The sequence below is a fragment of the Chelonia mydas genome, chromosome 7 (genome assembly GCF_015237465.2).
Source record: "Chelonia mydas isolate rCheMyd1 chromosome 7, rCheMyd1.pri.v2, whole genome shotgun sequence".
Taxonomy (NCBI): domain Eukaryota; kingdom Metazoa; phylum Chordata; order Testudines; family Cheloniidae; genus Chelonia; species Chelonia mydas.
Window position 1 is genome coordinate 106,838,813 of NC_057853.1, and position 24,521 is coordinate 106,863,333.

Below are 24,521 nucleotides of genomic sequence, written 5' to 3' on the forward strand. Positions count from 1 at the left end.
CACGAAACAGGTTCGTGAAGGAGGGGGAAAGGGGGGGAACGCGGTGCACTCAGGAGAGGAGGCGGGGCTGGGGCGGGGATTTGGGGAAGGGGACCAATAGGGGCAGGAAGGAGGTGGGGAAGGAGCAGAGGTGAGCTGGGGGGGTGGTGGCAATTATTTCTGGGCCTAGGGCAAAATCATTAATCCGCCACTGCTCCTCCCCATGCACAGAGTTCCATGGTTATTTTCCTCTTCCAAGCCTGTCTATCTGGCTAGGCCTTCTAGCCTTAAAGTCCCCATATGGCTCTAAATAAACATTGTAGTTTTAACATATTAGGGAAAGTAACAGTTTGGCAGCTCTGGTTTGCATTGCTGCAAACTCAATCAAACCAAAGTGGTTTAAAAGCTACAAAAGTTTACTTTAGCTGCTCTGGTTGGCTTTGCCTCTGGCTGCTATTATAAATTTGCCGCCCCTGCAAATTTGCCACCCTAGGCCTCGGCCTTGTCGGCCTAGGCGTTAATTTGCCGCTGGGGAGGAGATATATACTACAAAGGGCTTTGAAAGTTTTATTACTGTCACCACAATATTGACCTTGAGTATATGCAATAGTGATGGGCAAACCTCAAGGGGAGGATCACAGTTGGGATCTATTTCAAATAAGCACTAGAGAAACACAAACCTTGATGGGTGTTTGATACCTGAATCTGATTCTGAATTTTTTCAAACAACAGATGTCTTTATAATGGGCCAGACTTATTCCCCCAGATCACAACATTGGGCTGTTTGAATTCTGGGTCCAGATTTTGTGGTTTAACCTAAAGCGTATCTAACTAAGGTACTTAAATAGCCCTCATTACTGTCATATCTGAGCAGCTCACAATCTATAATGTATTTATCCTCACATCACCCCTCTGATGTAGAGCAGTGTGACTATTCCCATTTTACAGGTGGGAACTGAGGCCCAGAGAATGTAAGAGACCTGCCCCAGGTCAACCCGGAAGTCTCTGGTGGAGTAGAGCAGCGGTTCTCAAACTGTGGGTTGGGACCCCAAAGTGGGTCACAACCCTGTTTTAATGGGGTCACCAGGGCTGCTGTTAGACTTGCTGGGGCCCAAAGCTGAAGCCCAAGCCCCACTGCCCAGGGCTGAAGCTGAAGCCTGAGGGTGGCAGGGCTCATGTTACAGGCCCCCTGCCTGGGGCTGAAGCCCTTGGGCTTCGACTTTGGCCCCCTCCTGGAGTTGTGTAGTAATTTTTGTTGTCCGAAGGGGGTCGCAGTTGAGAATCCCTGGAGTAGAGAACTGAACTTACCTTGCCTAAGACTGGACCATTCTCCCCCTCTGTACAAATATACATACATGCTTATCTGAGCTTTCTGAATCACTTATGTCTCCAAAACTGGACTGGGAATTCTGTGAAAATATGCTTCCCTATGAATTGTCTGCTACTTGCAGGAGGGCTGGTGCCAGCTGGAGGCGCTCACAAGGCACAAAAACAGGGGAGAAATAAAAGGAGGTCTTTTAGAACCTAAGAAAAGGTTGAGTTTAAGTTTGGGGCTCGGGAAAGGGTTTTATTTAAACCGGTTCACCATCCTTATCCAAAAAAGAAATGAAACAAGTCATTGCCAGCTATGGGAAATATAAGGGAACAGTCATTTTAGAAAGACATCTAAAGAAGGGGTGCGTGCAATATATTCTCTCTAGATCCAGGCAAGCGGGGTTTTCTCTACCATATGTTACTCACATCAGGGACAAAGGGGGGGTCCAACATTCCTGCTTCTAATCGTTTGAAGTTCATACTCTTGAAGAATGGGTGCTTCTTCACTTCCACTGCACCTTCCCCCTGACATCCCAGTCTCTGCTTCACATCTTTGGTTAGTAGCTGAAACAGACCAGGCAAAATTGTAAGAAAGTCTGAAAAGCAATAGCCCTACAGTGATATTTTTCCAACTGTTTGTGCTTGAATAGGGGCGTGGGAACAGGAGAATTATCATGACTTAACATTTACATTGTGGCAGAGCCTAAAGGCTAAACAGGTCAGGACTCCATTGTTCTAGGCATTGTTCAAACATATAGACAATGATCTGCCTCAAAGATTACAATCTCAATAGTAAAGGAGTACTTGTGGCGCCTTAGAAACTAACCAATTTATTTGAGCTCAAATAAATTGGTTAGTCTCTAAGGTGCCACAAGTACTCCTTTTCTTTTTGCGAATACAGACTAACACGGCTGTTACTCTGAAATCTCAATAGTGTTGTCCTCTATCCTATAGTCTCCTCCCACTTATTTTCAATGGGTAGCTGAGAGAAGAGGAGGTTTGACGTATGCCCTATAGTCCCACATATTCTCTGAATGCTCGTTCTCAAGCTACTGTTGTTGGAATGATGCTCCTTTGTTACTTTGGCCTGTTTATCCCTACCCAATGCAATACTTTCCAGTATAGCACATAACACTGAACTTTTAAATCACATTTTTTTCGTTACTAAACCTACTGGGCCCATTCCTGCTCCCGCTGACGTCAACGGGAGTTTTGTCAACGGAGCTCTACACTGATTTACACCAGCTGAAGATCCAATATGTGTCAGCATTGGCACCGTGTCCAACCTCCATCAGCCCAAGCCTAGATTTTTAAAGGGCACCACAAGACACCATCTCTGCACTGCTACATCTGTTCCTAAATCCTGAATTCAGGCATCTTATAATGGGCTGAGGGAAGCTCACTTGCAACCCTGGAGGAGATCTGGAGAAGTCGACAGAAGAATCAGTTTGACTGCAGAGATTTCCTCTCTGCTCACAGGGATCCTTAACAAGGCAATGGGGATTGACTGAACTCAGCATAATTGGTAAATTAGATAAACATGCACAGGAAGATAACCACAGAGACATGTGTGTTAGAACCAGAGTCCATGGGGAGGCCTCTATATTTCTGATAATTGGTCTGGGGAGTTAGTTCAATGAGTGAGATATTTTGGTGCCTAATCCTTTTAAATCAAGTACCCGTAATCAATTAGAACAAGCCAATGACATAGTGTTTACTCAAACTAACGATTATTTTTTTTAGCATTGAAAGAAAGGCAGAGCTATGTATGTAATGACGACCTTTGTGCATCAGCCTATGCCAATTACAGATGGCCTTTTTTATATGTCGCGACTGTATCACAAATTTCTGACATTCTCCTGAACCGTAAAACGACAGTGGCCTGAAAGGTTTGTGGGGGAGGGGTCGTCTTCATTCAGTTTAAGTGGCTTTTTCTTGCATGCAGGCATTTTTAGCCAAAACAGTGAAACATGAGCCACAACTCATAATAAACTGACACTGCAGTTGACTCATATAGTGAAAAATACTTCCCCTTGATAAGTCAAAGGAAAATAAATACGCAATAAAAGCAACTGATTTTACAAAAAGATTAAAGTTAGATCTGTTAGCATATCTTCTCTAGCGAATGCTGGTTTCTAACGCTGAAAGACTGGGGAGAAAATAAAAAACCTGCCCTTTTAAATGAAAAGGGGATACTTTCTAGAGTCAGGGGAATACCATATGGGGAATATCTGACCGGAGAGTTTTAACTAAAGACTCTCCTGTGGCAGTCTGATTCCAAAAAGGCAGCCAAGACATATGCTACACGGACAAGTCAGGCTAGCAAAAGCCTTAGGTTAAAAAGGACTCTATCATGCATTAGCAGCAAGGCGTATAAGGGGTACTCCCTCCTTCTCTCCAAGCACTGAGAAAAGGAAGAAAAAACGTAGGATGGGAGAGAAAGAAATACAGCTTCATTCTCAATATAGAGGGAAATTATTATACAGGAGGGTACAGCTAATAGTTCACACAGCTCAGCTGTTCTTAGAACATCTCAATCCACCAGGGGGCAACAGAGGAAAAGCTAACTGCAGCAAGTACATAGCAAACGTCTAGTATGTGAGCAGCATTACACTTTCAAAAGCATCAGAAAAACATGGCTGAGTAAGTAGGCAAACCCCAGCCAAACAGACTCACTAGCACTGTGTGATTCATTTGCCTCTTCTGAGTACTCAAGCAGACCATTCCTAGTGGGTTCTGCCCCCTAAGGAGGCAGATGATCAGCAGGGACATGGCTCCGTGTCTGAGAACCTCTCTGGGGACACTGCTTCCAAAGATGAAACAAGGAGTAGTAGTTCCCTTCCTGTATTTCACCTCTCCGTGCAGCACAACAATCACATCTTCCTCTGAACTGAAGGGTTGCTGGAGCTCCAACCCTAGGAAGGGCTGGAATGGCAAGCCTGGATGCTCAGAGAAGAAAAACCACCAGGCCTTTCTTTATCATCTCCAACTATGCCATTCCTACAGAGGGAGTCCTACTGCAGTGAAACCCCAAGGGCTGGACATGTAGATAGGTCTTGCTGAAGCTAACAAATCACCTTGAGAAATGGAAGCCATGGTGGACTTGGACTTCCAGGTCTCCATCTGAACTGTGATGTTCAGGGTCTTGGAACCCAAGTTAGCCCTGATGCCCGGGGAACAATGTGAACAAATCACTAGTCATCTCTCCAGCCTTAGTACTGATCCAAGAGCCTCAATAATCAGCAAATGGGGATATAGCCTCCATCATCTGCTTGGGCTTTACCATGTTCCAAGAGCTAGGAAGGGGACAAATCACTCTGTGAGAGAAAGGGAAGATCTGCTGAATTTTACCATACAGCCCATTGGACTGAGAATCGGAGGATGCCCACAGGGATCACAGCACCTCAGGCCTGGGAAAGGAAGATGGGGAATCAGGAATCCTTGCTGCAGCGGGAGGGTTGTCTGGAGATGTCACGCCTAGCCGTGATGTGTTCCAGTGCCCTCTGTCTGAGTGATGGTCTCACCTGCAGAAGCTGAAAGGACTGTTTGCTCCTGATGGAAGGTTTGTAATCTCTCCTTGGGTGCCTGGCTAATGACAGGGGTTTCTCACCCTCATCCTTGGCTTATAGGATAACATTTCCTAAGGCTTCTCCAGTTTGCTCCCTGCATGACACCAACAATTTGGTGGTTTGCCTTCCACTGCCTGATCCATAAATGGCTTGTCACAAACCTAGTCACAAAGAGTATCCAGGGACAAGTCTGATATCAAAGCCACTGGCTCCTGGTCGTTAGCCTCTGAGAGGGAGCCGATACACAACTGAATAGCTCAAGTAAGAGATGCCAAATCAGCAGAATTTTAGTGTGGCAGAGGTGTAATTGCCTTGCCAGGAAGACTGAATCTGGCAATCACCCCCCAAAATGATGACCAATTAATTCACAAGGTCACCAATGACAGTGTTAACCTTTGGGATGGTGACAGTCTGATTTTGGCACTGGGACTGCATGGAACCTTTGAGACAGCTTAATGAGCCTCAGACTTATTTATTAGCTCCTCCCAATCTAATCACCTTCAAAGCTCTTTTGAGGTGGTGGAGGGAGTTTGAAGGACAGCATCTATTTGTTGTCTCACCATTCTATGTGCACAGTAGGTTCAAGTGGTCAAGGTTCAATGGTTACCTGGTACAATATCATGCTGAAACAGCCCAGGGGAAAGAATCTTTTCTGGCACTCTTCCGCTAGATCAAAATCAGACAACTTGCCTTGCTCAGATGAGAGGCAGGAAGGAAGTTTTGCTTTTGATGGCTTGCAGGAGACTGTGAACTGGGATGTCTTGGGGCATGTTTCTCTGCATTTGTGTTTTTTTAACCACAGCAGGTTTCTAAATTTCACCCTTTATAGGGAAAGCTCATTGAGGTTGATGGCCTAAAGAGTTTCCCATCTGAGTCCGACTTTTCTCCAGCCAGTTTCTGTAGCTCCTGGGCAGAGAGGAAAAAGACCACATCCACTTCCTGCCTTTATGCTGAAGGGTCCTGTCCTCCTATGAGAGGAGAAATCTCAGCGCAGAAGGCTCTCTTTTACTCTTAAGTTTCTGCTGGTTCTTGGGCTTTACTTTGGCTGACTTTTTCCTGGAAAATGTTTTACTGATGTTCAGAAGCTTTCAGGGCCAGCACGGCTGACAACTGAGATGCAGTGGGCAGGGGTAGAATTGGAGCAGCCTGTGTTAGATAGAAGATGCCTGTAGCTCTTTCTCAGGATGGAGGGAAGACAAAAGGGCCCCACTGCTTTATTATAGTTTCCAATAGTCCTTGTAGAGCTTCGACCTCTGGGCTGGCTGGGGATATTAACTCAATCTGGGAATTGATCCTCGTCTGGCAGAAAATGTTCAGGCTGCTGTTTGGTACATGCGGTCACAGGGTGTGTTGGCTGAGGCTGGGTGGGGAGACCTGAGTGCCACAGCGGTGTCCAGGAGCCAATTTGCAACAACCTTTGATGCGGAAGCCGGTCTTTGGAGCGTGCATGGAGTTGGCAGCTGGTGTATTGCTGCTTCTGGCTGTGGAGGCATAGGTGGAGCAGGCAGCTGGGAGCTGGCTGAAACCACTGGTCACTGCACAACGGTCTGGCCCCTGTTGAGACACGGCCTCACAAGACACACTGAGCCTGGATCTGAAGTGCCAACAACTGTTCCTCCAGCTGGGGCCACTGCCTGGAAGCTGCTTCTGTTGGTGCAGTGGGGTCTGTTTGAGAGGAGAGTGCACTTGCTGGGGGGAACTCCACCTGGACACAGAAAGGGCAAGATTCTCCTGCCTGGCTCAGCCACAGGGAACCAGCACTCATCTCTCTGCCTTTGCCTGAGGCCTGTATGCTGCTGAGCAAACTCCTTAAAGAGGCCGTGAGTCCCAGCAGGGACAAACCTGGAGCCATATGGAAATTCTATAAGGACTTCCCAGTGCTCTGTAGCTCAGGTGAAGTAGGAGACTCCTTATCTGCTGCTGCTGGCAGGAAGCAGAGTGGACTGGGGAGTTTTGTAGAAGGAGGTGGCCCATTATTCCACAGGCATTGACAGGTCCTCCTGCTTGCTGAAGCTCCAGTGGGCTTTAGCAATAGTCAGCCTGGATATGAGACTGAAATGTCCATCCCATGTAGACATGACCAGGAACGGAGATGATGACTGTGTATTTTGAGCTGTCTCTATAGTTTGCAGAGGGTTTTCTTTTTAAATGTTAAATTTGCAAAAGATGCATTTAATATGAATAAGGCACAACAAAAGCGAATGCATCACTACTGATGGCAAGGCCTCTTGGGACATTAGCCAAATGACTGGAGCAATCGAACTTTAATCTAATTCAGAGCCTATCGTCTATGAACAGAGCTACAAGTCAGAAGATCTCCTAGAGACCCTCACGCCAACCAGTGAAGTTGATCCTAAGCAGCAATACTTTCCATCAGGATGACACAGGCACAAAGTGGGATGGCAAGGGTGTAAGTGAGGGCAGCATTTAATCCACAGTGATTTACAATCACCAGCACAGGGCTATCACGAAGTGGTCTGAAATGGCAATGTCACACTACTGCTAATGCTCAATACTTTGGTACAAAGGATTCTCTGATCCTTTGATGTCACAAATTCAGATCTCAGTTAGGGATTCCAACTCTGTAATGTCAGAGACATTTTCTGTGTAGTTTTCCCCTCTACAGGAAAAGAAACAACTGGAGCAGGGATTGTCAAATCATTCAACCCACAACCCCCTTATACATTTATGGATTAAATATGTGTTAGGAGATTCAGTCTGTCAGATTCATATCATACCACATGACAAAAAAAAAGCCTTTCCATCCTAAAATGACAGGAATAAGGGAAGCAATTTATGGGATAATATGGAAAATGCTGAGCAGAGTGGGGAAACAGCACAAGGAGAGTCACAACACCCGTTAGGTCAATTAATATAAGGGGGCCCATTAGATTAATTTTGGTCTCAAAATGGAAACCAGCACCCAAAGGAGAGACTTTGTTTTAACTAACTTTATTAAGGTTAGAAAAATAAGACACCGTGCATGTGGTCGACACTCAGTGAATGAACCATACTGATACTGATTGGGTTAGGTAACAAAGAGGCAGAGATAAATAAAACATTGTATATTACACCAACCAACGTGCATGATGTCCCAGGTCCCATCAACCTGGAGGAGACTCAAAAGTCTCTCTGACAGAGTTAAAGGGGAGGTTTTGTGATATCTGAGAGTTCAAGATCTCATTATGAGGTATTATTATTATGTATTATTATTCATTTTGAAGAGTGCCCTAAAGTGTGTGAAGTCCTTCCCCTGATGGGTAAAAGAGATTATCACTGACACCCGCTACGTCCAACTGCCCCTTGACCTAATCTAGTTTTATTGGCTGATTTCTGATAGGCATGACATCAGGGACGGGACAATTCTACCACCAGTCCACTAACCCTCACCTAGCTCTCCTCAGCTTTAACTTTTTATGGACAGTGGCTACATTATTTTACTCTGAATGACACTTTTTCCCACCATGCTTCCAGCCCTATAACTAGGTGCAGAAACAGAAGTAAAAATCATTTTTGTCTCCTGTCCATTTCTTTACAACAGGCTGGAGGTTTCTGTTTGGTGTGTAATGTAAACTTAATGCTGGCATGGCTCATGAACACCACGTTGCCACCAGAAGGCTTTCCCCCTTGCCTATCATTAGTTGAAATGGGGCTTGTCAGGAGAAGGCAGGCTGTTTGAATGCATGAAACCATCATTAAGGAATCGCCTACTGTCCTTTACCCTTGTACTCAACTCCTACTGACATCAGTGGGGAGTTCTACTCGCAGATCAAAACAGCATATGGCCTCAAGAATCTATCAGGAATGATGCCCGTTAATTACCACTCCATGAGATGAGGCACTGGGTTAGTGCACTGTGAGTGAATGACTTGCACTCATGATGCTTGCCGGTGATGCTGTTCTTAGTTTGCTAGGAGACCTCAGTAGCTCCTATCCAGTCCACCAACCAGAATGATATTAATACACTGCTTGCCTGTGTGTTGCGCAAGGTATTGGTGAAGCTTGCGCTATTTATTCACTAACCTTTCCTTTTCCTTCTGTTTCTCTGCTAGTTTGCATTATCCTGCAGGACACTAGAAAATCAAGGCTAAGGCAACACTCCTTTCCAAATTAAAATTTGGCCTTTCGAAGCCCTATGCTGGAATGGCATTGATTAACTCTTACATGGTTTGGGGATTTCCCATGTGGTTTGGGGATTTCCCTTACCAGCAATGGCCATGGTTCTAGAAAAGAGCACTCCCAGCTGAAAGGGTAACAAAAGACATTTTAAAGGACAGCCCAACAGTGATTTAACAAGCCGGTCAGCATGGCAGCCCTAGGGATAAGTGATAGTAAAGGGAGCAAGTTGGAGGTAGGGGGAAGGGGTTTACAACACTTTCATAATGTAATCTAGGTCCTGAGTACTCTCAACTCTCATGGAAGACAATGGCAGTTAAGAGTGCTCAGGTCTTGCATGAGACACTCAAGAGTCCTGCAGCACCAGGCCTTTCTTCCCACAAGGTTCATAAAAGCCACAAGGTACATTCTTGGCTAAAATCTGGTGTTCAAAGTCTCCTGAATCCATGAAAATATAGCTACTACTCCCCCATCCAAAGAAGATTAGCTAAAATCACGCTGATCCTCAAGAAACTCAAACCAGCATTGAAAAAAAAAACCCAAATAAACCCACTCAACACAATCTGGACGAACAGTGGATGCAAATCTCCTGGTAATGGACTGGTGGGGTTAACCCTGCGTTCTGCAGCCCTCTGAGTTGTAGTTTGTGGGCTACAGCCTGCTAACGAATCGACCACAGTGAGTTGTCAAATCCCCTTACCATTTTACAGACAGACTTTGCCTCCTCAGAAAATTTATGGGAGTACACCTCTTCTGTCTCCAGGACTCTCCTGTCCACCTCTTCTCTCTTTACCTTCTCTTTCCTTCCACGAAAGGGTGATTGTCCAGCAATCATTTCATAAATGAGGCAACCTAGCCCCCAGTAGTCAGGGCTGAGGGTGTATCTCTGATTGTTCAAGACTTCTGGAGCTGTGAGGGACAAAGACACATCTTGTGAAAACACTTAACGTTTCTACAGAAAAATAACTCAACCCCCCTAGCCCTCTTATTTCAATGACTGAATATACAGCTGGAGAGAACTGTGGGGAAAAATATAAGAGTCCCTCCTGGCTTCTACTAGCTGAGTTACAGAAAATGCAGAATACAGCTATTCATGCAGAAGCATATATAAAAATACAGCTGGGGTTTAAAAAAACAACAACAAAAATCAGTGGAAGCCAAATATTTTTGACTAGCCCAATCTTGAAAGTTCATAAAGACTTTACATTTAAAAAAGAAATGACAAACAAACATTATTTAAACAAAAACAAAATTTCCTAAAAAGCAAATTCTGTCCTTTGGATCAGTTTGTGTATATATTTTCATTTAAAATACAAACATTTACTGTGTGCTGTATATATACTCACTCTGCATACAGTCACTTTCCAACATGTATGTTTACTCTCTGAACACAAACACATGGTCCTGAGCTACACACAGATTTGCATCAGGATAGCTAAAGATGTGCTTTATAACTTATTTAGTTACTTAGATGCAAGTCTACCTATGGAATACAAGTGGCTAAAGTCAGTTTGTTATCAACTTTAGCCAAAACATTTTAAACCACTTTTATTCCAAAATGAATGTCTGCATACAGATTTACATTGAAATAACTCAATTGGTTTTAGGAAACTGGGGTTAGTTATATCAGTGCATGTTTGTGTGTAGACTAGCACACCAACTCTCTCCTTTTCACCCAAAGTCTCTCTCTGTCTGAAACACACAAAGACTTGCTCACTCTATCACAAACACACAGAGAAAACCTCTCTCTCTCTCACACACACACACACTCGCTCTCTCATACATGTACACACACATACTTTTTCTCTTTCTAACAGATACACAGAGTCTCACAGTGTATGTCTGTACTCAAGGGGATGTGTGATTGTAGCAAGGGCAGGCATACACATGCTAATTTTAACCCAGCTGGCACGGGTAACAATAGTAGTGAGAGGTGATGGCACAGACTTCAGCACAAGCTAGCAAGCCACGTACAAGCCTGCTGGGGATCCTGGATATGTACTCTGGTTGCTAGCCCATGCTGACATGTCTTCATCACCATGGATATGCCTACTCATGCTACAATCACACCTTCACTTGCAGGGTAGATGTCCCCTCACACTTTAATACACACACATACAGTTCTCCCCCTCTAGTACACATTAGCACGCACACACACACACACACACACACACACACACACACACTGTAGTTAACACTAGTATAACTCTACTGACTGCCAGGTTCAATTTAGCCCACTCACACATTCTCTCTTTATGTTGAAGAGCTCTGCATTTGCAACATGCTAACTGAATGCTGACTTGTTTTATATTCTAAAGCAGGAGAGAATTAATACCACGCTCATTTGAAGACCATTGCAAAACTTGAAACCCCTTTGGCAATCACCAGGAAATTGGAATCAAGCCAGAAGAAGAAAAAACAGCCATCCCTTAATATAGCCCCTTAAAAATACTGGAAAACTCACAGACATCTCTACTGGTTTGATGCTCTGGTCTTGTAGAACAGTTTCCTATAGATTTAGTTAATCAGCACTCCGGGCGGAGCTCCAAAGTCACAAAAGCAGAGTAAACTATCAATAAAATGAGCTACTGAGGTACTTACCCATATACCCTACTGTTCCTACCCTTCCACGGATTGAGTCACCCTCTGGGATTTTAACAGCTAGACCCAGGTCAGATATTCTAATATGGCCTAAGGGGGAAAAAGCAAATATTAAAGTGCAGTCCTCCAATGGCTAAAACCACAAAAGTTACACTCAATGGACCTCTTTTGAAATTCATCTGAATGCGGTGAGGAGAAAAATGCCACTAGCACTGACTTTGAAAAACTACAGTCAGGGCGGGAGACATGATTCTGGGTGACACTCAAGGTTTTGCCTAAGAGCAATGCAGTGAAATTAAAAAAAGGAAGGTTTAGGCTGAATGGCAGTGAAAAAATCCAAACAGTGAGGTCTGTTATACTGTGGACTAGTCTTCAATGCTTGACATATCTAAAACTGGACTGGAAAAAAAACAATGGTAGGTATATTGTCAGGAACTATCTTGCATTGACCTAAGGGGATGGACAGGTTGACCTAATTGGTCTTTTCAATTTCTAACTTGTATCACTGTATGATAATTTACCTTGTAAAAGTAACTAAATTTGGTCCTGAATCTATAACTAAAGCTCCACTTTCAGGTCTCATTTGCCACATAAGAGTCTGTTCCTTGAGAAATACTATTTAAGAGCCCTGAAAACCTGGAGGTCATTACTACTTATATCCAGATTTTGGAAAGTCAAAGATTGGGGAGCATGTGAGTAAAGGAACAGATTTTTGAAATTATATTTGCCCGCCTCCCCCACCCCCCGACCATATTTTTAACTTAAATCAAATTATCTCAGAAAGGAAACCACTCAACAACTATGGAGTATATTTAACACAGAAATCAGCTCAAGTACACTGCATTTTACAGCAGTGTTTTCATTAAAATGTCCAGTAACTTTACAGATCCCTAGTCTATGGTGTATCATTCCTTTAGAAAGGTGGGAGAGTCAAGACTGAGATAACTTGGGTAACTTAATCTATTTAGTCCATTAAGGTTCCGACCGCAATCCCATTTCTGTGGTATCAGAGGACCAAGTAGGTAGCAATTTGATAGTTCACTAAATTATAAATGGCCTAATGATTTAGTAATGGTCTGAAGGCTGCATAGGCTTGAAAGCCACAGTTCAAATGGAAGCACATCATATACATGATGGTAGTCACTCATGTCCTGCACCAGGAAACCTGGCACTGGCATGGTCAGTGCTAAGCCAGAGTCATAGGAACACAGGATTTCCATAGACTTCCTGCCTCAAAGAAAGATATACCTGTCCTTTGACCAATTCTGTACTGCTGTAAATGGGGGCAATTTCCTTCCTGACCATAGCAGTGATTAGTTTATGCACTGAAGCATGAGACTTGATCATGGCAGGTTGCAGTAGCAATGGGCTCACTGGTTTGAATAAAATGACAGCTGACAAACAGGGGATAAAGTACCTCTGAAAAGGGAGTTGGGGGCATAGATTTCACAACTTCCTTCCCATTGTGGAAGTAATGTAGGGAAGACACTGGAAAAGGCAGACCCATTGCTAGGAAAGCCATTGTCCAAAGGAACATATTCTGCCATGCAGCCTAGTTTCCTCAGCTGTGTAGCAGTTCTTGTGTAAAGTTTATCACTTTATGCATCCGCAGACACAAGCATTAGTATCTGATGAGCCTCTTATTCACTTAAGAGCATTATTTGCCTTATTACAATGTGTCCTAAAACTAACTTAAGCTACTCTCCTGTGAAAAAAATATCTCTAAACCTCTGAGACTTACCATAATCATCTAGCAGGATATTTTCTGGCTTCAAATCTCTGAAAATGAAAGATAGCAGTTATTTGTGTGAAAGTGGTTCACAAGCCCAGTGCAGGGTATGAGTACATATCCTGCTGGCGATAAACCAGTTGGGAGTCAACTGAAACAGTAAAGAACTTGTAAAACCAATATGAGACTCCACTATTTATTGCACAGCAAGACTGAGTCCATATATGTCTTTTTCTGAACTGCAGTTAAATTGTTTCCCCAAGGAAAGACTTCACTTCATAATTTGCTTTCTAATGGATTCACACTGCCTTCTGATAGTTGGCCTGGCACATGTTATAGGCCGAGATGGTAGCTACCCTGCCTGTAGTTAAGGTTGCCTGACAGTTCCCATCATAAAATCCCATTTTCAGTTGCTTATAAATTTGGTCAATTATAACCATTCAGGCTGAAACTTTCCAAGCCTGGTGTCTGCCTCAGCTTGTTTTTTTTGTTTTTGTTTTGGAAAGTTTTGTTTTTGTTTTGGAAAGGCACCATATTGCTTGCAATAGACCAAGTTCTTCCCCCTATAACTGTGTTAAAGTAATGGGGTTGAACAGGGTGTAAATTCAGGTAGAATTTGGATCACTGTTTTTTAAAGGCCACCTGGATTTATGAAGGTATTAGATTCCCCATTAAGAAAGATTTCTTTTCAAATTGTGTGTGCGTGCACACGTGTGTGTGTGTGTGGGCAGTGGGTGTCAGAAGGAGAGAAATCTGCATTGCAGAAGGCCCACACACCGTACACAGTCCATGCAGGAGTGCTCCCTGATATTTCAAACTGGGCTATTGGAATAACTGGAGTTTTGCAATCATTGGATAGGGGTATTTTATAATCTGACAGTGCCCAGGGCACATCTGCAAAACCTATCTTGCTCTCGTTTATTATTTTAAGCAGAAACACATGGTGCCACAAACATTCTTTTTTGCCCTTTGCCAGTTAAAAACCCTCTTGACCTCACAAGACAAACTTTGCTGAGTGCCCAGTGGTACCAAGCCTACTTTTCAAACAAACAGTACTCAAATATGTGAAGGGGAGAAGAATGCTATGGAGAATGTATGACTTTATTTTACATACTACTGTGTGCTTCTCTCTCAATGTTAACCAAAGGCTCTCCGTGTTGGAGCCATGTAATAAAAGTCATTCCCCACATACTTTTTTCAATCTAATTTTAAACTCTTAGGAGCCATTTCCTTGAGGAGCCTAGATTCCATCCTTTACTTTCATTTTCAATCCTGTCAGCAATCAGTCACATTTCATGCTGCAGGATCAGCCAAGTGAAGTAGGAAAAACCTGAACCTGCATGTTCAGGTGAATTCAGAAATTAATTTTGATTTGAATAGGAGCAAAGATGGTCTTGTGATTTACACTTTGGGCTGGGTCTCAGGAGACAGTGATCCAAGTCCCAGCTCTGTCACTAGCTCCATGTATGACAAGGCATGTCATCTTTCGGTGCCCCGGTGCCCTATCTGTAAAATAGAGGAAAAATACTTCTGTTCTCCCAGCCTGTATTTGTCTTTTAGACTGTAAGCACCTCCAGGGCAGAGACTGTCTCTTATGCATGGTCTACACATGAATATTTTAATGGTATAACTATGAATTTTTAGAGTGGTGTCATTTTTTTACTGAAATAGTTATACTAATAAAAGCCCTACTGTGAATGCAGTTATAGAATCATAGAAATGTAGAACTGGAAGGGACCTCGATAGGTCATCTAGTCCAGTCCCCTGCACTCATGGCAGGACTATGTATTATCTAGAGTAGACCAGCCCTGACAGGCGTTTGTCTAACCTGTTCTTAAAAACCTCCAATGATGGAGATTCCACAAGCTCCCTAGGTTATTTGTTCCAGTACTTAACTACCCTGACAGGAAGTTTTTCCTAATGTCTAACTTAAATCTCCCTTGCTGCAATTTAAGCCCATTGCTCCTTGTCCTATCCTCAGTGGTTAAGAACAACAACTTATTACCCTCCTCCTTACAACAACCTTTTACGTACTTGAAGACTGTTTTGTCCCCCCTCAGCCTTCTCTTCTCCAGACTAAAGAAACCCAAGTTTTTCAATATTTCCTCACAGGTCATGTTTTCTAGACCTTCATGTTGCTCTCCTCTAGACTTTCTCCAGTTTGTCCACATCTTTTCTAAGTGTGGTGCCCAGAACCAGACACAGTATTCCAGTTGGGGCCTTATCAGTGCTCAGTAAAGAGGAAGAACTACTTCGTGTCTTGCTTACAACACCTCTACTAATACATCCCAGAATGATGTTTGCTTTTTTTGCAACAGTATTACATTGTTGACTCATATTTAGTTTGTGATCAATTATAACCCCCAGATCCTTTTCTGCAGTACTCCTCTGTAGGCAGTCATTTCCCATTTTGTATTTGTGCAATTGATTATTCCTTCCTAAGTGTAGTGCTTTGCATGTCTCTTTATTGAATTTTATCCTATTTATTTCAGATCATTTCTCCATTTTGTCAAGATCATTTTTAATTCTAATGCTGTTCTCCAAAGCACTTGCAACTCCTCCAAGCCTGGTATCATCTGCAAACTTTATAAGTGTACTCTCTTATGCCATTATCCAAATCATTTTTGGAGATATTGAATAGAAATGGACCCAGGACAGATCTCTGCAGACGCCACTCAATATGCCCTTCCAGCTTGACTGTGAACCATTGATAACTACTCTCTGAATATGGTTTTCCAACCAGTTGTGCACTCACCTTATAATAGGTTTGTCTAGACTGTTTCTGTTGTTTATTTATGAAAAAGTCATGTGAGACAGTATTAAAAGCCTTATTAAACTTGAGATATATCACATCGGCTGCTTCTCCCCCATCCACGAGGTTTGTTACCCAGTCAAAGAAGGGTATTAGTTTGGTTTGGCATGATTAGCTCTTGACAAATCCATGCTGACTGTTATTTATCACCTTGTCTTCAAGTTCCCTACAAATTAATTGCTTAATTATTTGCTCCATTATCTTTCTGGGTACAGAAGTTAAGCTGATTGGTCTATAATTCTCTGGGTAGTTCTTTTCCCCTTTTTATAGATAGGTGCTATATTTGCCCTTTTCCAGTCCGCTGGGATATCTCCCCTCTGTGACACTGCACTCCATATTCTTCATAGAGATATTATTATGATGATATGATTATGGCATAATTATGATGTATTTTATGCAAGATAAGTCATGTGAGGTGTCACTGGAAAGATTATGATTTACTGAATATGATTATCCTATTTGTATGCATGTATCATTTTTGTACCTGAAGTTAGGGATATTGACTATGTATCTATATTACAAATGTGTTTATACCTGGAGAATGCCCACTAGGCAAAAGGCTCTCAGTATAGACGGCTGGCTGAGAAGGGCCCATTCAGGTTAATGAGCCATTAGGAGAAAACAATAGCCCTTAGAATAAGCTTATCTCCCACCCGGGAGCCTTCCTGAGGACCTTACAGACAGCCTCCGAGTTATGGCTGCTGCGACACTACAGGGACATGTGACCAGGTTACCTGGTGCTGGACTCCATCTTAGGATATCAGTGTTTTTCCACTGACTGGTGTGGGAACCAAGCTTTGAAACAAAGGAGTCGCGCCATATACAAAATCTATTTAAGGCAGGGGAGAGACATCATCATGGTTCTTCACTGATTCCCCAAAGAGACTCCTGGAAACACCTTAGGAACAAAGGCTGAATTGGGGGAAGTGCTAGCCCCAGGCTAAAGGGATTTTTAGCCTGTGAATGGAACACCTGGGGATGCCAAGCTATAAGCCAGTGCACCTTGCTCCTTAAGAGTCTGCAACTTGCTTGTATAATCACTTATGGTGAAGATTTGCTATTCATATCCGATCTATATAGTATATAAAGTTTAGTTTGCATGTGTTGTTTATTTGCTAGTTAATCTGCTTTGATCTCTTTGCTATCACTTGTAATCACTCATAATCTATCTTTTTGTAGTTAATAAACTTATTTGATGTCTTAATCCAAACCAGTCTGTGTTTGGCTAAGATGTCTGGAGAAAATCTAAGCTTGGTTACCACAAATGTGCATGAGGGAGAGGCAGACCGGGTGTTAAACCCATATACTGGCCAGATTTGACCAGGGCAGGATGATACTGCTGGACTGGGGTCCTAGGCTGGGAGGCTGATGGTTAGAGAGCCTGCATATAAGTGCAGCTGGGTGTGTTCCTACCCATGTGAATGCTGGTGAATGTGCAAGCTTGGAGGGCTTTGCACTTGTCACAGCAGGACAGTATGAGAAGGAGCCCAAGCTGGTGGGTCAAGAGGGCTCAGTGGTACCCCAGTTCCAGGTGGCACCCCAGGGGAACCTGTCATGACCTCCACCATGAGTTCTCAAAGATAATTGCTAATGGCTCAGAGATCTCTTCAGCCAGTTCCTTAAGTATTCTAGGATGTATTTTGTCAACTTGAATACATCTAACTTGTCTAAGTAATTCTTAACTAGTTCTTTCCCTATTTTAGCCTCAGATCCTACCCCATTTACACTGATGTTCATTATGTTAGTCATCTGACCACTGCTAACCATTTTGGTGAAAACTGAAACAAAAATTACATTTAACACTTTGGCCATTGCTGCATTTTCTGTTATTGTTTTCCCCTCCCCATTGACAAATGGGCCTATCCTGTCATTGGTCTTTCTCTTGCTTCTAATATATTTGTAAAATGTTTTCTTGTTACCCTTTATGTACCTAGCTAGCTTAATCTCATTTGGTACCTTGGACTTTCCGATTTTGTCCTTACATGCTTGTGTTGGGTTTTTTTTATATTCATCCTTCATAATTTTACTTATTTACCACTTTTCGTATGACTACTTTTTGAGTTTCAGGTCGTCGAAGAAAGTCTGGCTAAGCCAGGGTGGTCTCTCCCCATACTTCTTATTTTTCCCACGCACTGGAATAGTTTGCTCTTGTATACTTAATAATGTGTCTTCAAAGAACTGCCAGCTCTTATGAACTCTCTTTTCCCTTAGACTTGCTTCCCACAGGATCTTACCTACCAATTCTCTGAGTTTGCTACAGTCTGGTCCCTTGAAGTCCATTGTCTTTAATCTGCTGTTTTCCCTCCTACCGTTCCTTCGAAGCATGAACTCTATCATTTCATGATCACTTTCACCCAAGCTGCCTCTCACCTTCAAACTCTTAACCAGTTCCTCCCTATTTGTCAGAATCAAATCTAGAACAGTCTCTCCCGTAGTCACTTTCTCCACTTAGACAGGCATAGGTATCATACTGATATAAGATTATTCCCCTTCCCATAGTGGAATAAGCTGTACAGGTATAAGCACTCTTATACTGATATAACTGCATCCACAGTAGGGAGGTTGTACTGGGGTAGTTAAAGCTGTACAAGGCCTACTATATATTTCTACAGTGCCTAAAACAATGGGGCCCGGATATACAGTAGATGGGAAACTCCAGGCACTACTGTAATATAAATAATAATTAATAATTCAGCTGGGTCCGCAGCATGCTTGCTTTCCAGGAACAGTTGAGCTCTACTATTACAAACATGGTTGAAAAGTGAAATTTAAGCTCAAATGTTTGACTAGTAACAGGAAGTGAACTCTGAATTGTGTATTTAATTGTAAATATTCCAAACTGGACACATTCTCCTCTGATGGTATTGGTTTCAGAGCTATCTAAAAATGAATACATTTTGGAATTTTTGTCAACTACTTGCAAACATTTTGCAAATAGAGTAAGAAGTGAAATGTGATGAAAAAGTGTGTTATTATGAATTATTCACTTGGCTCAAGCTGCGGCATTTTAGTTACTACATTTATTGCCCTATAGTGCTGTTCGTAAGACTCAAAGCACTTAATAGAATTACAAATAATGGGCCGTTGCTGAAGCTTCCAAAATAGTGCTGGAACAGTGTCATGGGCAGGAATGTAATGTCACCCATCACCATCACTCCTCTCAGAAGTTTCCTCTCCCAAAATACTCCCTGACACTCCCTGTGAGAGTTAGCAAGATCACAGCCAGAACTGGTATAAAATTGCAATAAATGCTTCATTCCTTATCCTATTCCTCACAATAAAGATAGCACCAGACGCTGTATGGCCACATTCATGATTTAAATTGTGGTCTCATGTCAAAACACATAATCTTCCTGGAAGTAATGTCCCTTGGATGGCACCTTATCAATACACAGGACCTCGGCAGTATAGAATGCCAGTAATAATGATTTCACAAGCGAGGCTCAGGAAAACAAACATTACATATTATTTTAAACTATATTAGAGCGCCATTTGAAAAAAAATATTCCTGGCATCCATGGAAATTGACTCTGCATCCAGCCTGCTGATTCAGCAAGAAATCCCTGACCTCTTCTGCAAAAGCATTTGTACATGGTGTCCTGGTGCAATGAGATGCTCAGCCAATATGGAGGTGGAGAGCTCAGACACATTATCTGTCCTCCTGCTCTGCACCCGATGTGCCATAAAAGAGTGTTTAACCCTCATCAAGAACCACATGCTGAGTTTTTCAGGCTTGGGGTCTTTTTTTGCCTACTAGCTGCACGTTCGGCATCCATTCAGCTTGACGCTGCAGACCTAGATCAAGGTTATGACATGGTCTGTAGCATGCCTCACTTGCATGACTTCTCTGAAGCTCAAATCAGTGTCATTTCATTCAGACACCTATTGTTTTATTCACCCTACTGGAAGGACGAGGAATAAATCCCTCACCTACTGGAGGACCACATGCTTTCTAATGTCATTATTCTTTTCTTTTCCCTGCTTATACGTCTCCCTGCTGACTGACCTGTCCATTTCCAACAACAATGTTGCTTCTTGAGGGAAAGAAAGAAAGAGAAAGCAAGTGAATGAGAAACCCACAGAGAATGCCTAATGTGTCGTTCTGTAGGGGCCGAAGAGGGGAAGGTTGGGTGGGGAGGGGAATTTGGTCTATAATTATCTCATGGTGCTGCATATTCTCAGTACACCTGTGGTGTTTCTGAAGACAGTGTGATGGGAGGGAAATATGCAGATTCTCGTCTCTCACCACGTTTAAACCTCTCTGGTCGTAAAAAAAAAAACATATTTGGCTATCTTGACGGAAGGAAGAGGGATAATCCCCCTATCCACAACTCCTTTTGACTTTATTAGAGTCACTCCTGAGTTACACCAGCATTCATGATAAGAGAATTACACCCAGTGTGTTAATTTAAAAAACAACAAAACTCAACCATGTAGTTAACAAACTATGTGTCCATAATCAATCTCATCATTTTGCTTGCATGTTACATCCCTTTCCATCATCCTTTGCCTTTGTATTTTTAATCTGTACCCTTCTGTCTTCTTTTCTGTTTGGGAAGTACATAGCACATTACAGTCACTACCACAATCTAACTAGTAAAAATGGAAGTTTCATGTCCCAGGATGATCTCTGTATAATACTGACTAAGAAGTAGCTTAGGAGAAATAACTCCTACAGAATCTGTCTAGGTTTTATGCATGCAAGTTGAGACAGGATTTTGGGAGCTTTAGTGAGTTCTATATAGTATGTTCTATATCATCTATACCAGAATGTATTCTGTAAAGCTACTGCTTCCTTCCATTATTATTGCGTCTTATTGTATTCCTCCAAAGCCCTGAGAAATCCGAGACACCGCATAAGCATGTAGGAGGTATTGCACTGAAATAGGCCCTACAATTCAAGCTTCACCTGATGACTATCCCAAGACGCTGAGGAAAGCTTACCTGTATACCGTGTTTTCTCTGTGCAGATCTTCCAAGCCACAAAGAATCTCTGCTGCATAAAACAAAGCTCTCTCCTCCTCAAAGCCTGGGTTGCCCATGTTGTAGATGTGGAACTTCAAGTCACCCCCATTCATTATGGTCAGAACTAAACACAGTGCATCCTTTGTTTCATAGGCATAGGCTAAGTTAACCTAGAAAGATAGTTGTAAAATAGCACTCGCAGTTCCGTCATAAGTTGTGTTGAAGTCATTGCTAACTTTTGTACAGTAAAAGTGCCAAAATTTGACAACAGTGTGTTGTAAACAAAGCAAAGTGCGGAGAAGATAGAAGCCTTCTTGCACCATCAAGCTTGTTTTACAAAACCACATTAACCCCCCCAGCAATTAGAATATGGTGGACTGATACTTTGAATCCTCTGGGGCCTCAAGCTGGTGCTTTAAAAATAGCTGCGTAGGCCGTACTTTGCAGTTGCAGCTCCGGCTGGAGCTCAGGCTCTGAGGCCCACTCCCTTCCTTATGTTTCAGAGCCTTAGTCACAACTGCAAAACACTGTCTCTACTGCTATTTTTAGAGTGCTAGCAAGAGCCCTGCTGGCCTGAGTCTGTCAACCCATGCTGGGAGGCTTGCTCCCGCTTGCTCCAAAATCTATGTAGACATACCCTCAGTCACAGGATGGTAGGGTTGCTGACTGTCTAATCGCACAAACCCAAATACCCTTGCCCCGCCCCCTCCCCGAGGTCACACCCTTGCCCCACCCCTTCTCCGAGGCCCTGCCCCTGCTCACCCCATCCTCCCACCCTCTGTCGCTGACTCTCCCCCAGCCTCACTCACTTTCACCGGGCTGGGGCAGAGGGTTGAAGTGCAGGAGGGGGTGTGGGCTCTGGGCTGGAGCCCAGGGGTTCGGAGTGTGGAAGGGAGCTCCGGGCTGAGCCTGGGGCAGCGGGTTGGGGTGCAGGAGGAGGTTCGAGGTGTAGGATCTGGGAGGGAGTTTGGGTGCGAGGGGGGCTCAGGGCTGGAGCACGGGGTTGGGGTGAGGGGTGCGGGCTCTGGCCGGGCGGTGCTTACCTCAGGTGGCTCCTGGAAGCAGCAGCATGTCCCTGCGGCTCCTAGGCTCAAGGGTGGGCAGGCAGCTCTGTGTGCTGCCCTTGCCTTCAGGCACCGCCCCTGCAGCTCTCATTGGTCACGGTTCCCAGCCAATGGGAGCTGCGGAGCTGGCTTCTGGGGCGGGGACAGCGCACAGAGACCTCCTGGCTGCCCCTGAGCCTAGGAGCCGGACATGCTAGCCATTTCCGGGAGCCACGCAGAGCCAGGGCAGGTAGGGAGCCTGCCTACGCCCCACTGCACTGCTGACCGGACTTTTGGCCAATTAAAATCTCCCGGATTGCTTTCAATATCAACCAGGAGATTGAGGCTGATTCTGGGAGACTCCTGGCCAACCTGGGAGGGTTGGCACCCCTACAGGACAGACCAGGCCCATATTGACTAGATGGTTCCTGCTAGCCAAGCACCATCATCTTCGTCTTACTGGGTTAAGCCTCAGCCAGCTCACTCTCACCAAATCCCTCTCTCACCCAGGTACTGGGAAATCAGGCAATCACTGGGGATAAAAATAGCTCAGCCTGACACAACCCCAATACAACTGGATGCTGCAAAGAGTAAACATTTTAAATTCCCTAAATAGAAGTAGCCACCACATTTGATGCACGTCTCACATACTGCAAGCCAAAACTAGAATCAGTTGAATGGAAAAGAGAAGGGCTCCGGTAAACTGAGTAAGCATTACAGAGTTGGCCAGCTTCCACTGCCACTGTGTGTACCATGAAGCCAATTGGAGGCACTGAAGTCAACAAGAATTATGCACAGGGACTGACAATGTAACTGGGCCCAGAGAGAGGAGTTCAATACTCACTACAAATTGACTATTGACTTTTTCTAAAATCTGCTTTTCATTTAGTGCCATGGATTCGCCTTTCCTCTTTTTTATTCTCTTCTTCTCTAATCTTTTGCAGGCATACATTTTCCCTGTCGCTCGGACTTGGCAAGCACAGACCTAAAAATTAAAGAGAAGGGAAAAACAATTACTTGGGTAGCTTAAAGAAAATACCCTTTATCTCTAAAGTTTAGTACCTCACCGTCTGATTTGTCTGCAGGCTTTTTTAAGGGCTTGCTAATGGTGTGAGAGGCAGTGTAGCCTACTGCGTAGGGCACAGGACAGAGCATCCAGAGACAAGGGTTCTCGCCCTGGTTCTGGAACTGACCTGCTTTAGAAACTTAGTGTAGTCATTTCACCTTTCTATACCTGTTTCCACTCCCACCCTTTGTCTGCCTCGTCTACTTAGGGTATGTCTACACAGCAGAAAAATCAACATGGCAGCAAGCCTCAGAGCCTGGGTAAACTGACTCGGGCTCACACTGCGAGGCTAAAAAGAGCAGTGTAAACGTTCAGGCTTGGAGCCCAGGCTCCAAGACCCTTGCTGGGTTTCAGAGCCCAGGCTCCAGCCAGAGCTGAACATCTGCACGGCTATTTTTAGCTCCACCGTGCGAACCTGAATCAGTCGACCTGGGCTCTGAGACTTACTGACGCAGGGTTTTTTTGCTGTGTAGATGAACCCTTAGATTATACACTCTTCAGGGCAGGGCCCTGTTTCATACTGTGCATTTAGATGATGCCCTGATCTAAGCAGAGGCCTCTAGTTGCTATTGTGATACAGATAATAACTGTGTGAGCATGATTCAAAAGTAACTAACAGACAAAACAAGAGAGTCATTTCTGTAGGTGACCCTGGAGGGTTATAATCTTATGAAATGTTAACAGAAAACTGTCAGCAATTAAGTGGTTAAAACCATCCTCTTTCTTATGAAAACGATTTCTTTTAACCTGCAGTGCCTGTGAGGTGAGAAACATTCTTAACAGAAGCTTTCAGAATTACTCACCTCCCCAAAACCACCTTTTCCTAGTACCCTGTACTGCCTAAATGTGTTTTTCGTTACTGGTTGCCTGAAAGAAAAGGAAATATAAAAAGAAACTCTACATTTAATGCACTCTCTAAGATTTATTTATTTCAGATCATACTTTCGAAAGAACAAAATAGCTAAATATTGTATAATCACATTATTTCAAGGCAATCACATTATCTAATAGACTACATAATTATGTAATTACATTACTGCAATACTGTGTATGGCTTGAACTTTTCAATTCCAACATATTAAGCTGTAATAAAATACAACACATTAGTGAGTCACTGGTGTGCAGCATAATTTCTGACAAAGTCTTAGGAGTACATGGGGACCTGACTTTCCATCATATAGGGTTTTTTTTAAAAAAAAATATGAGGAGTCAGAAGAGTTTGAAAAGACATGATCATGCTATGAATCATCCGATAATTCACAGGTATCTATTAAGGGTCAAATCTTGCCCCTTCCTCCATGGGCACAGAGTGCCTTACCTTGGGTGG

General features: G+C 43.4%; 1 protein-coding gene across 6 annotated transcripts in view; it reads right to left on the minus strand.

The window, feature by feature from the left end:
* GRK5 (G protein-coupled receptor kinase 5) overlaps positions 1 to 24,521 on the minus strand; it is a 229,373-nt gene that overhangs the window by 13,936 nt on the left and 190,916 nt on the right. For 5 of the 6 annotated variants that reach the window (XR_006292229.1, XM_027826655.3, XM_037905857.2 and 2 more), the window contains 7 exons: positions 23,998 to 24,061; positions 22,973 to 23,113; positions 21,065 to 21,255; positions 13,321 to 13,358; positions 11,580 to 11,669; positions 9,679 to 9,887; positions 1,720 to 1,857 (listed from right to left, as the gene is read on the minus strand). Coding sequence is in view for 5 of the 6 variants with exons in the window: in XM_027826655.3 (XP_027682456.2) it covers positions 1,720 to 1,857; positions 9,679 to 9,887; positions 11,580 to 11,669; positions 13,321 to 13,358; positions 21,065 to 21,255; positions 22,973 to 23,113; positions 23,998 to 24,061 (871 nt within the window). In the remaining variant the exon portion in view is untranslated. The remainder of the gene's footprint in view (positions 1 to 1,719; positions 1,858 to 9,678; positions 9,888 to 11,579; positions 11,670 to 13,320; positions 13,359 to 21,064; positions 21,256 to 22,972; positions 23,114 to 23,997; positions 24,062 to 24,521) is intronic. The other variant, XM_043551423.1, reaches the window with a different exon arrangement.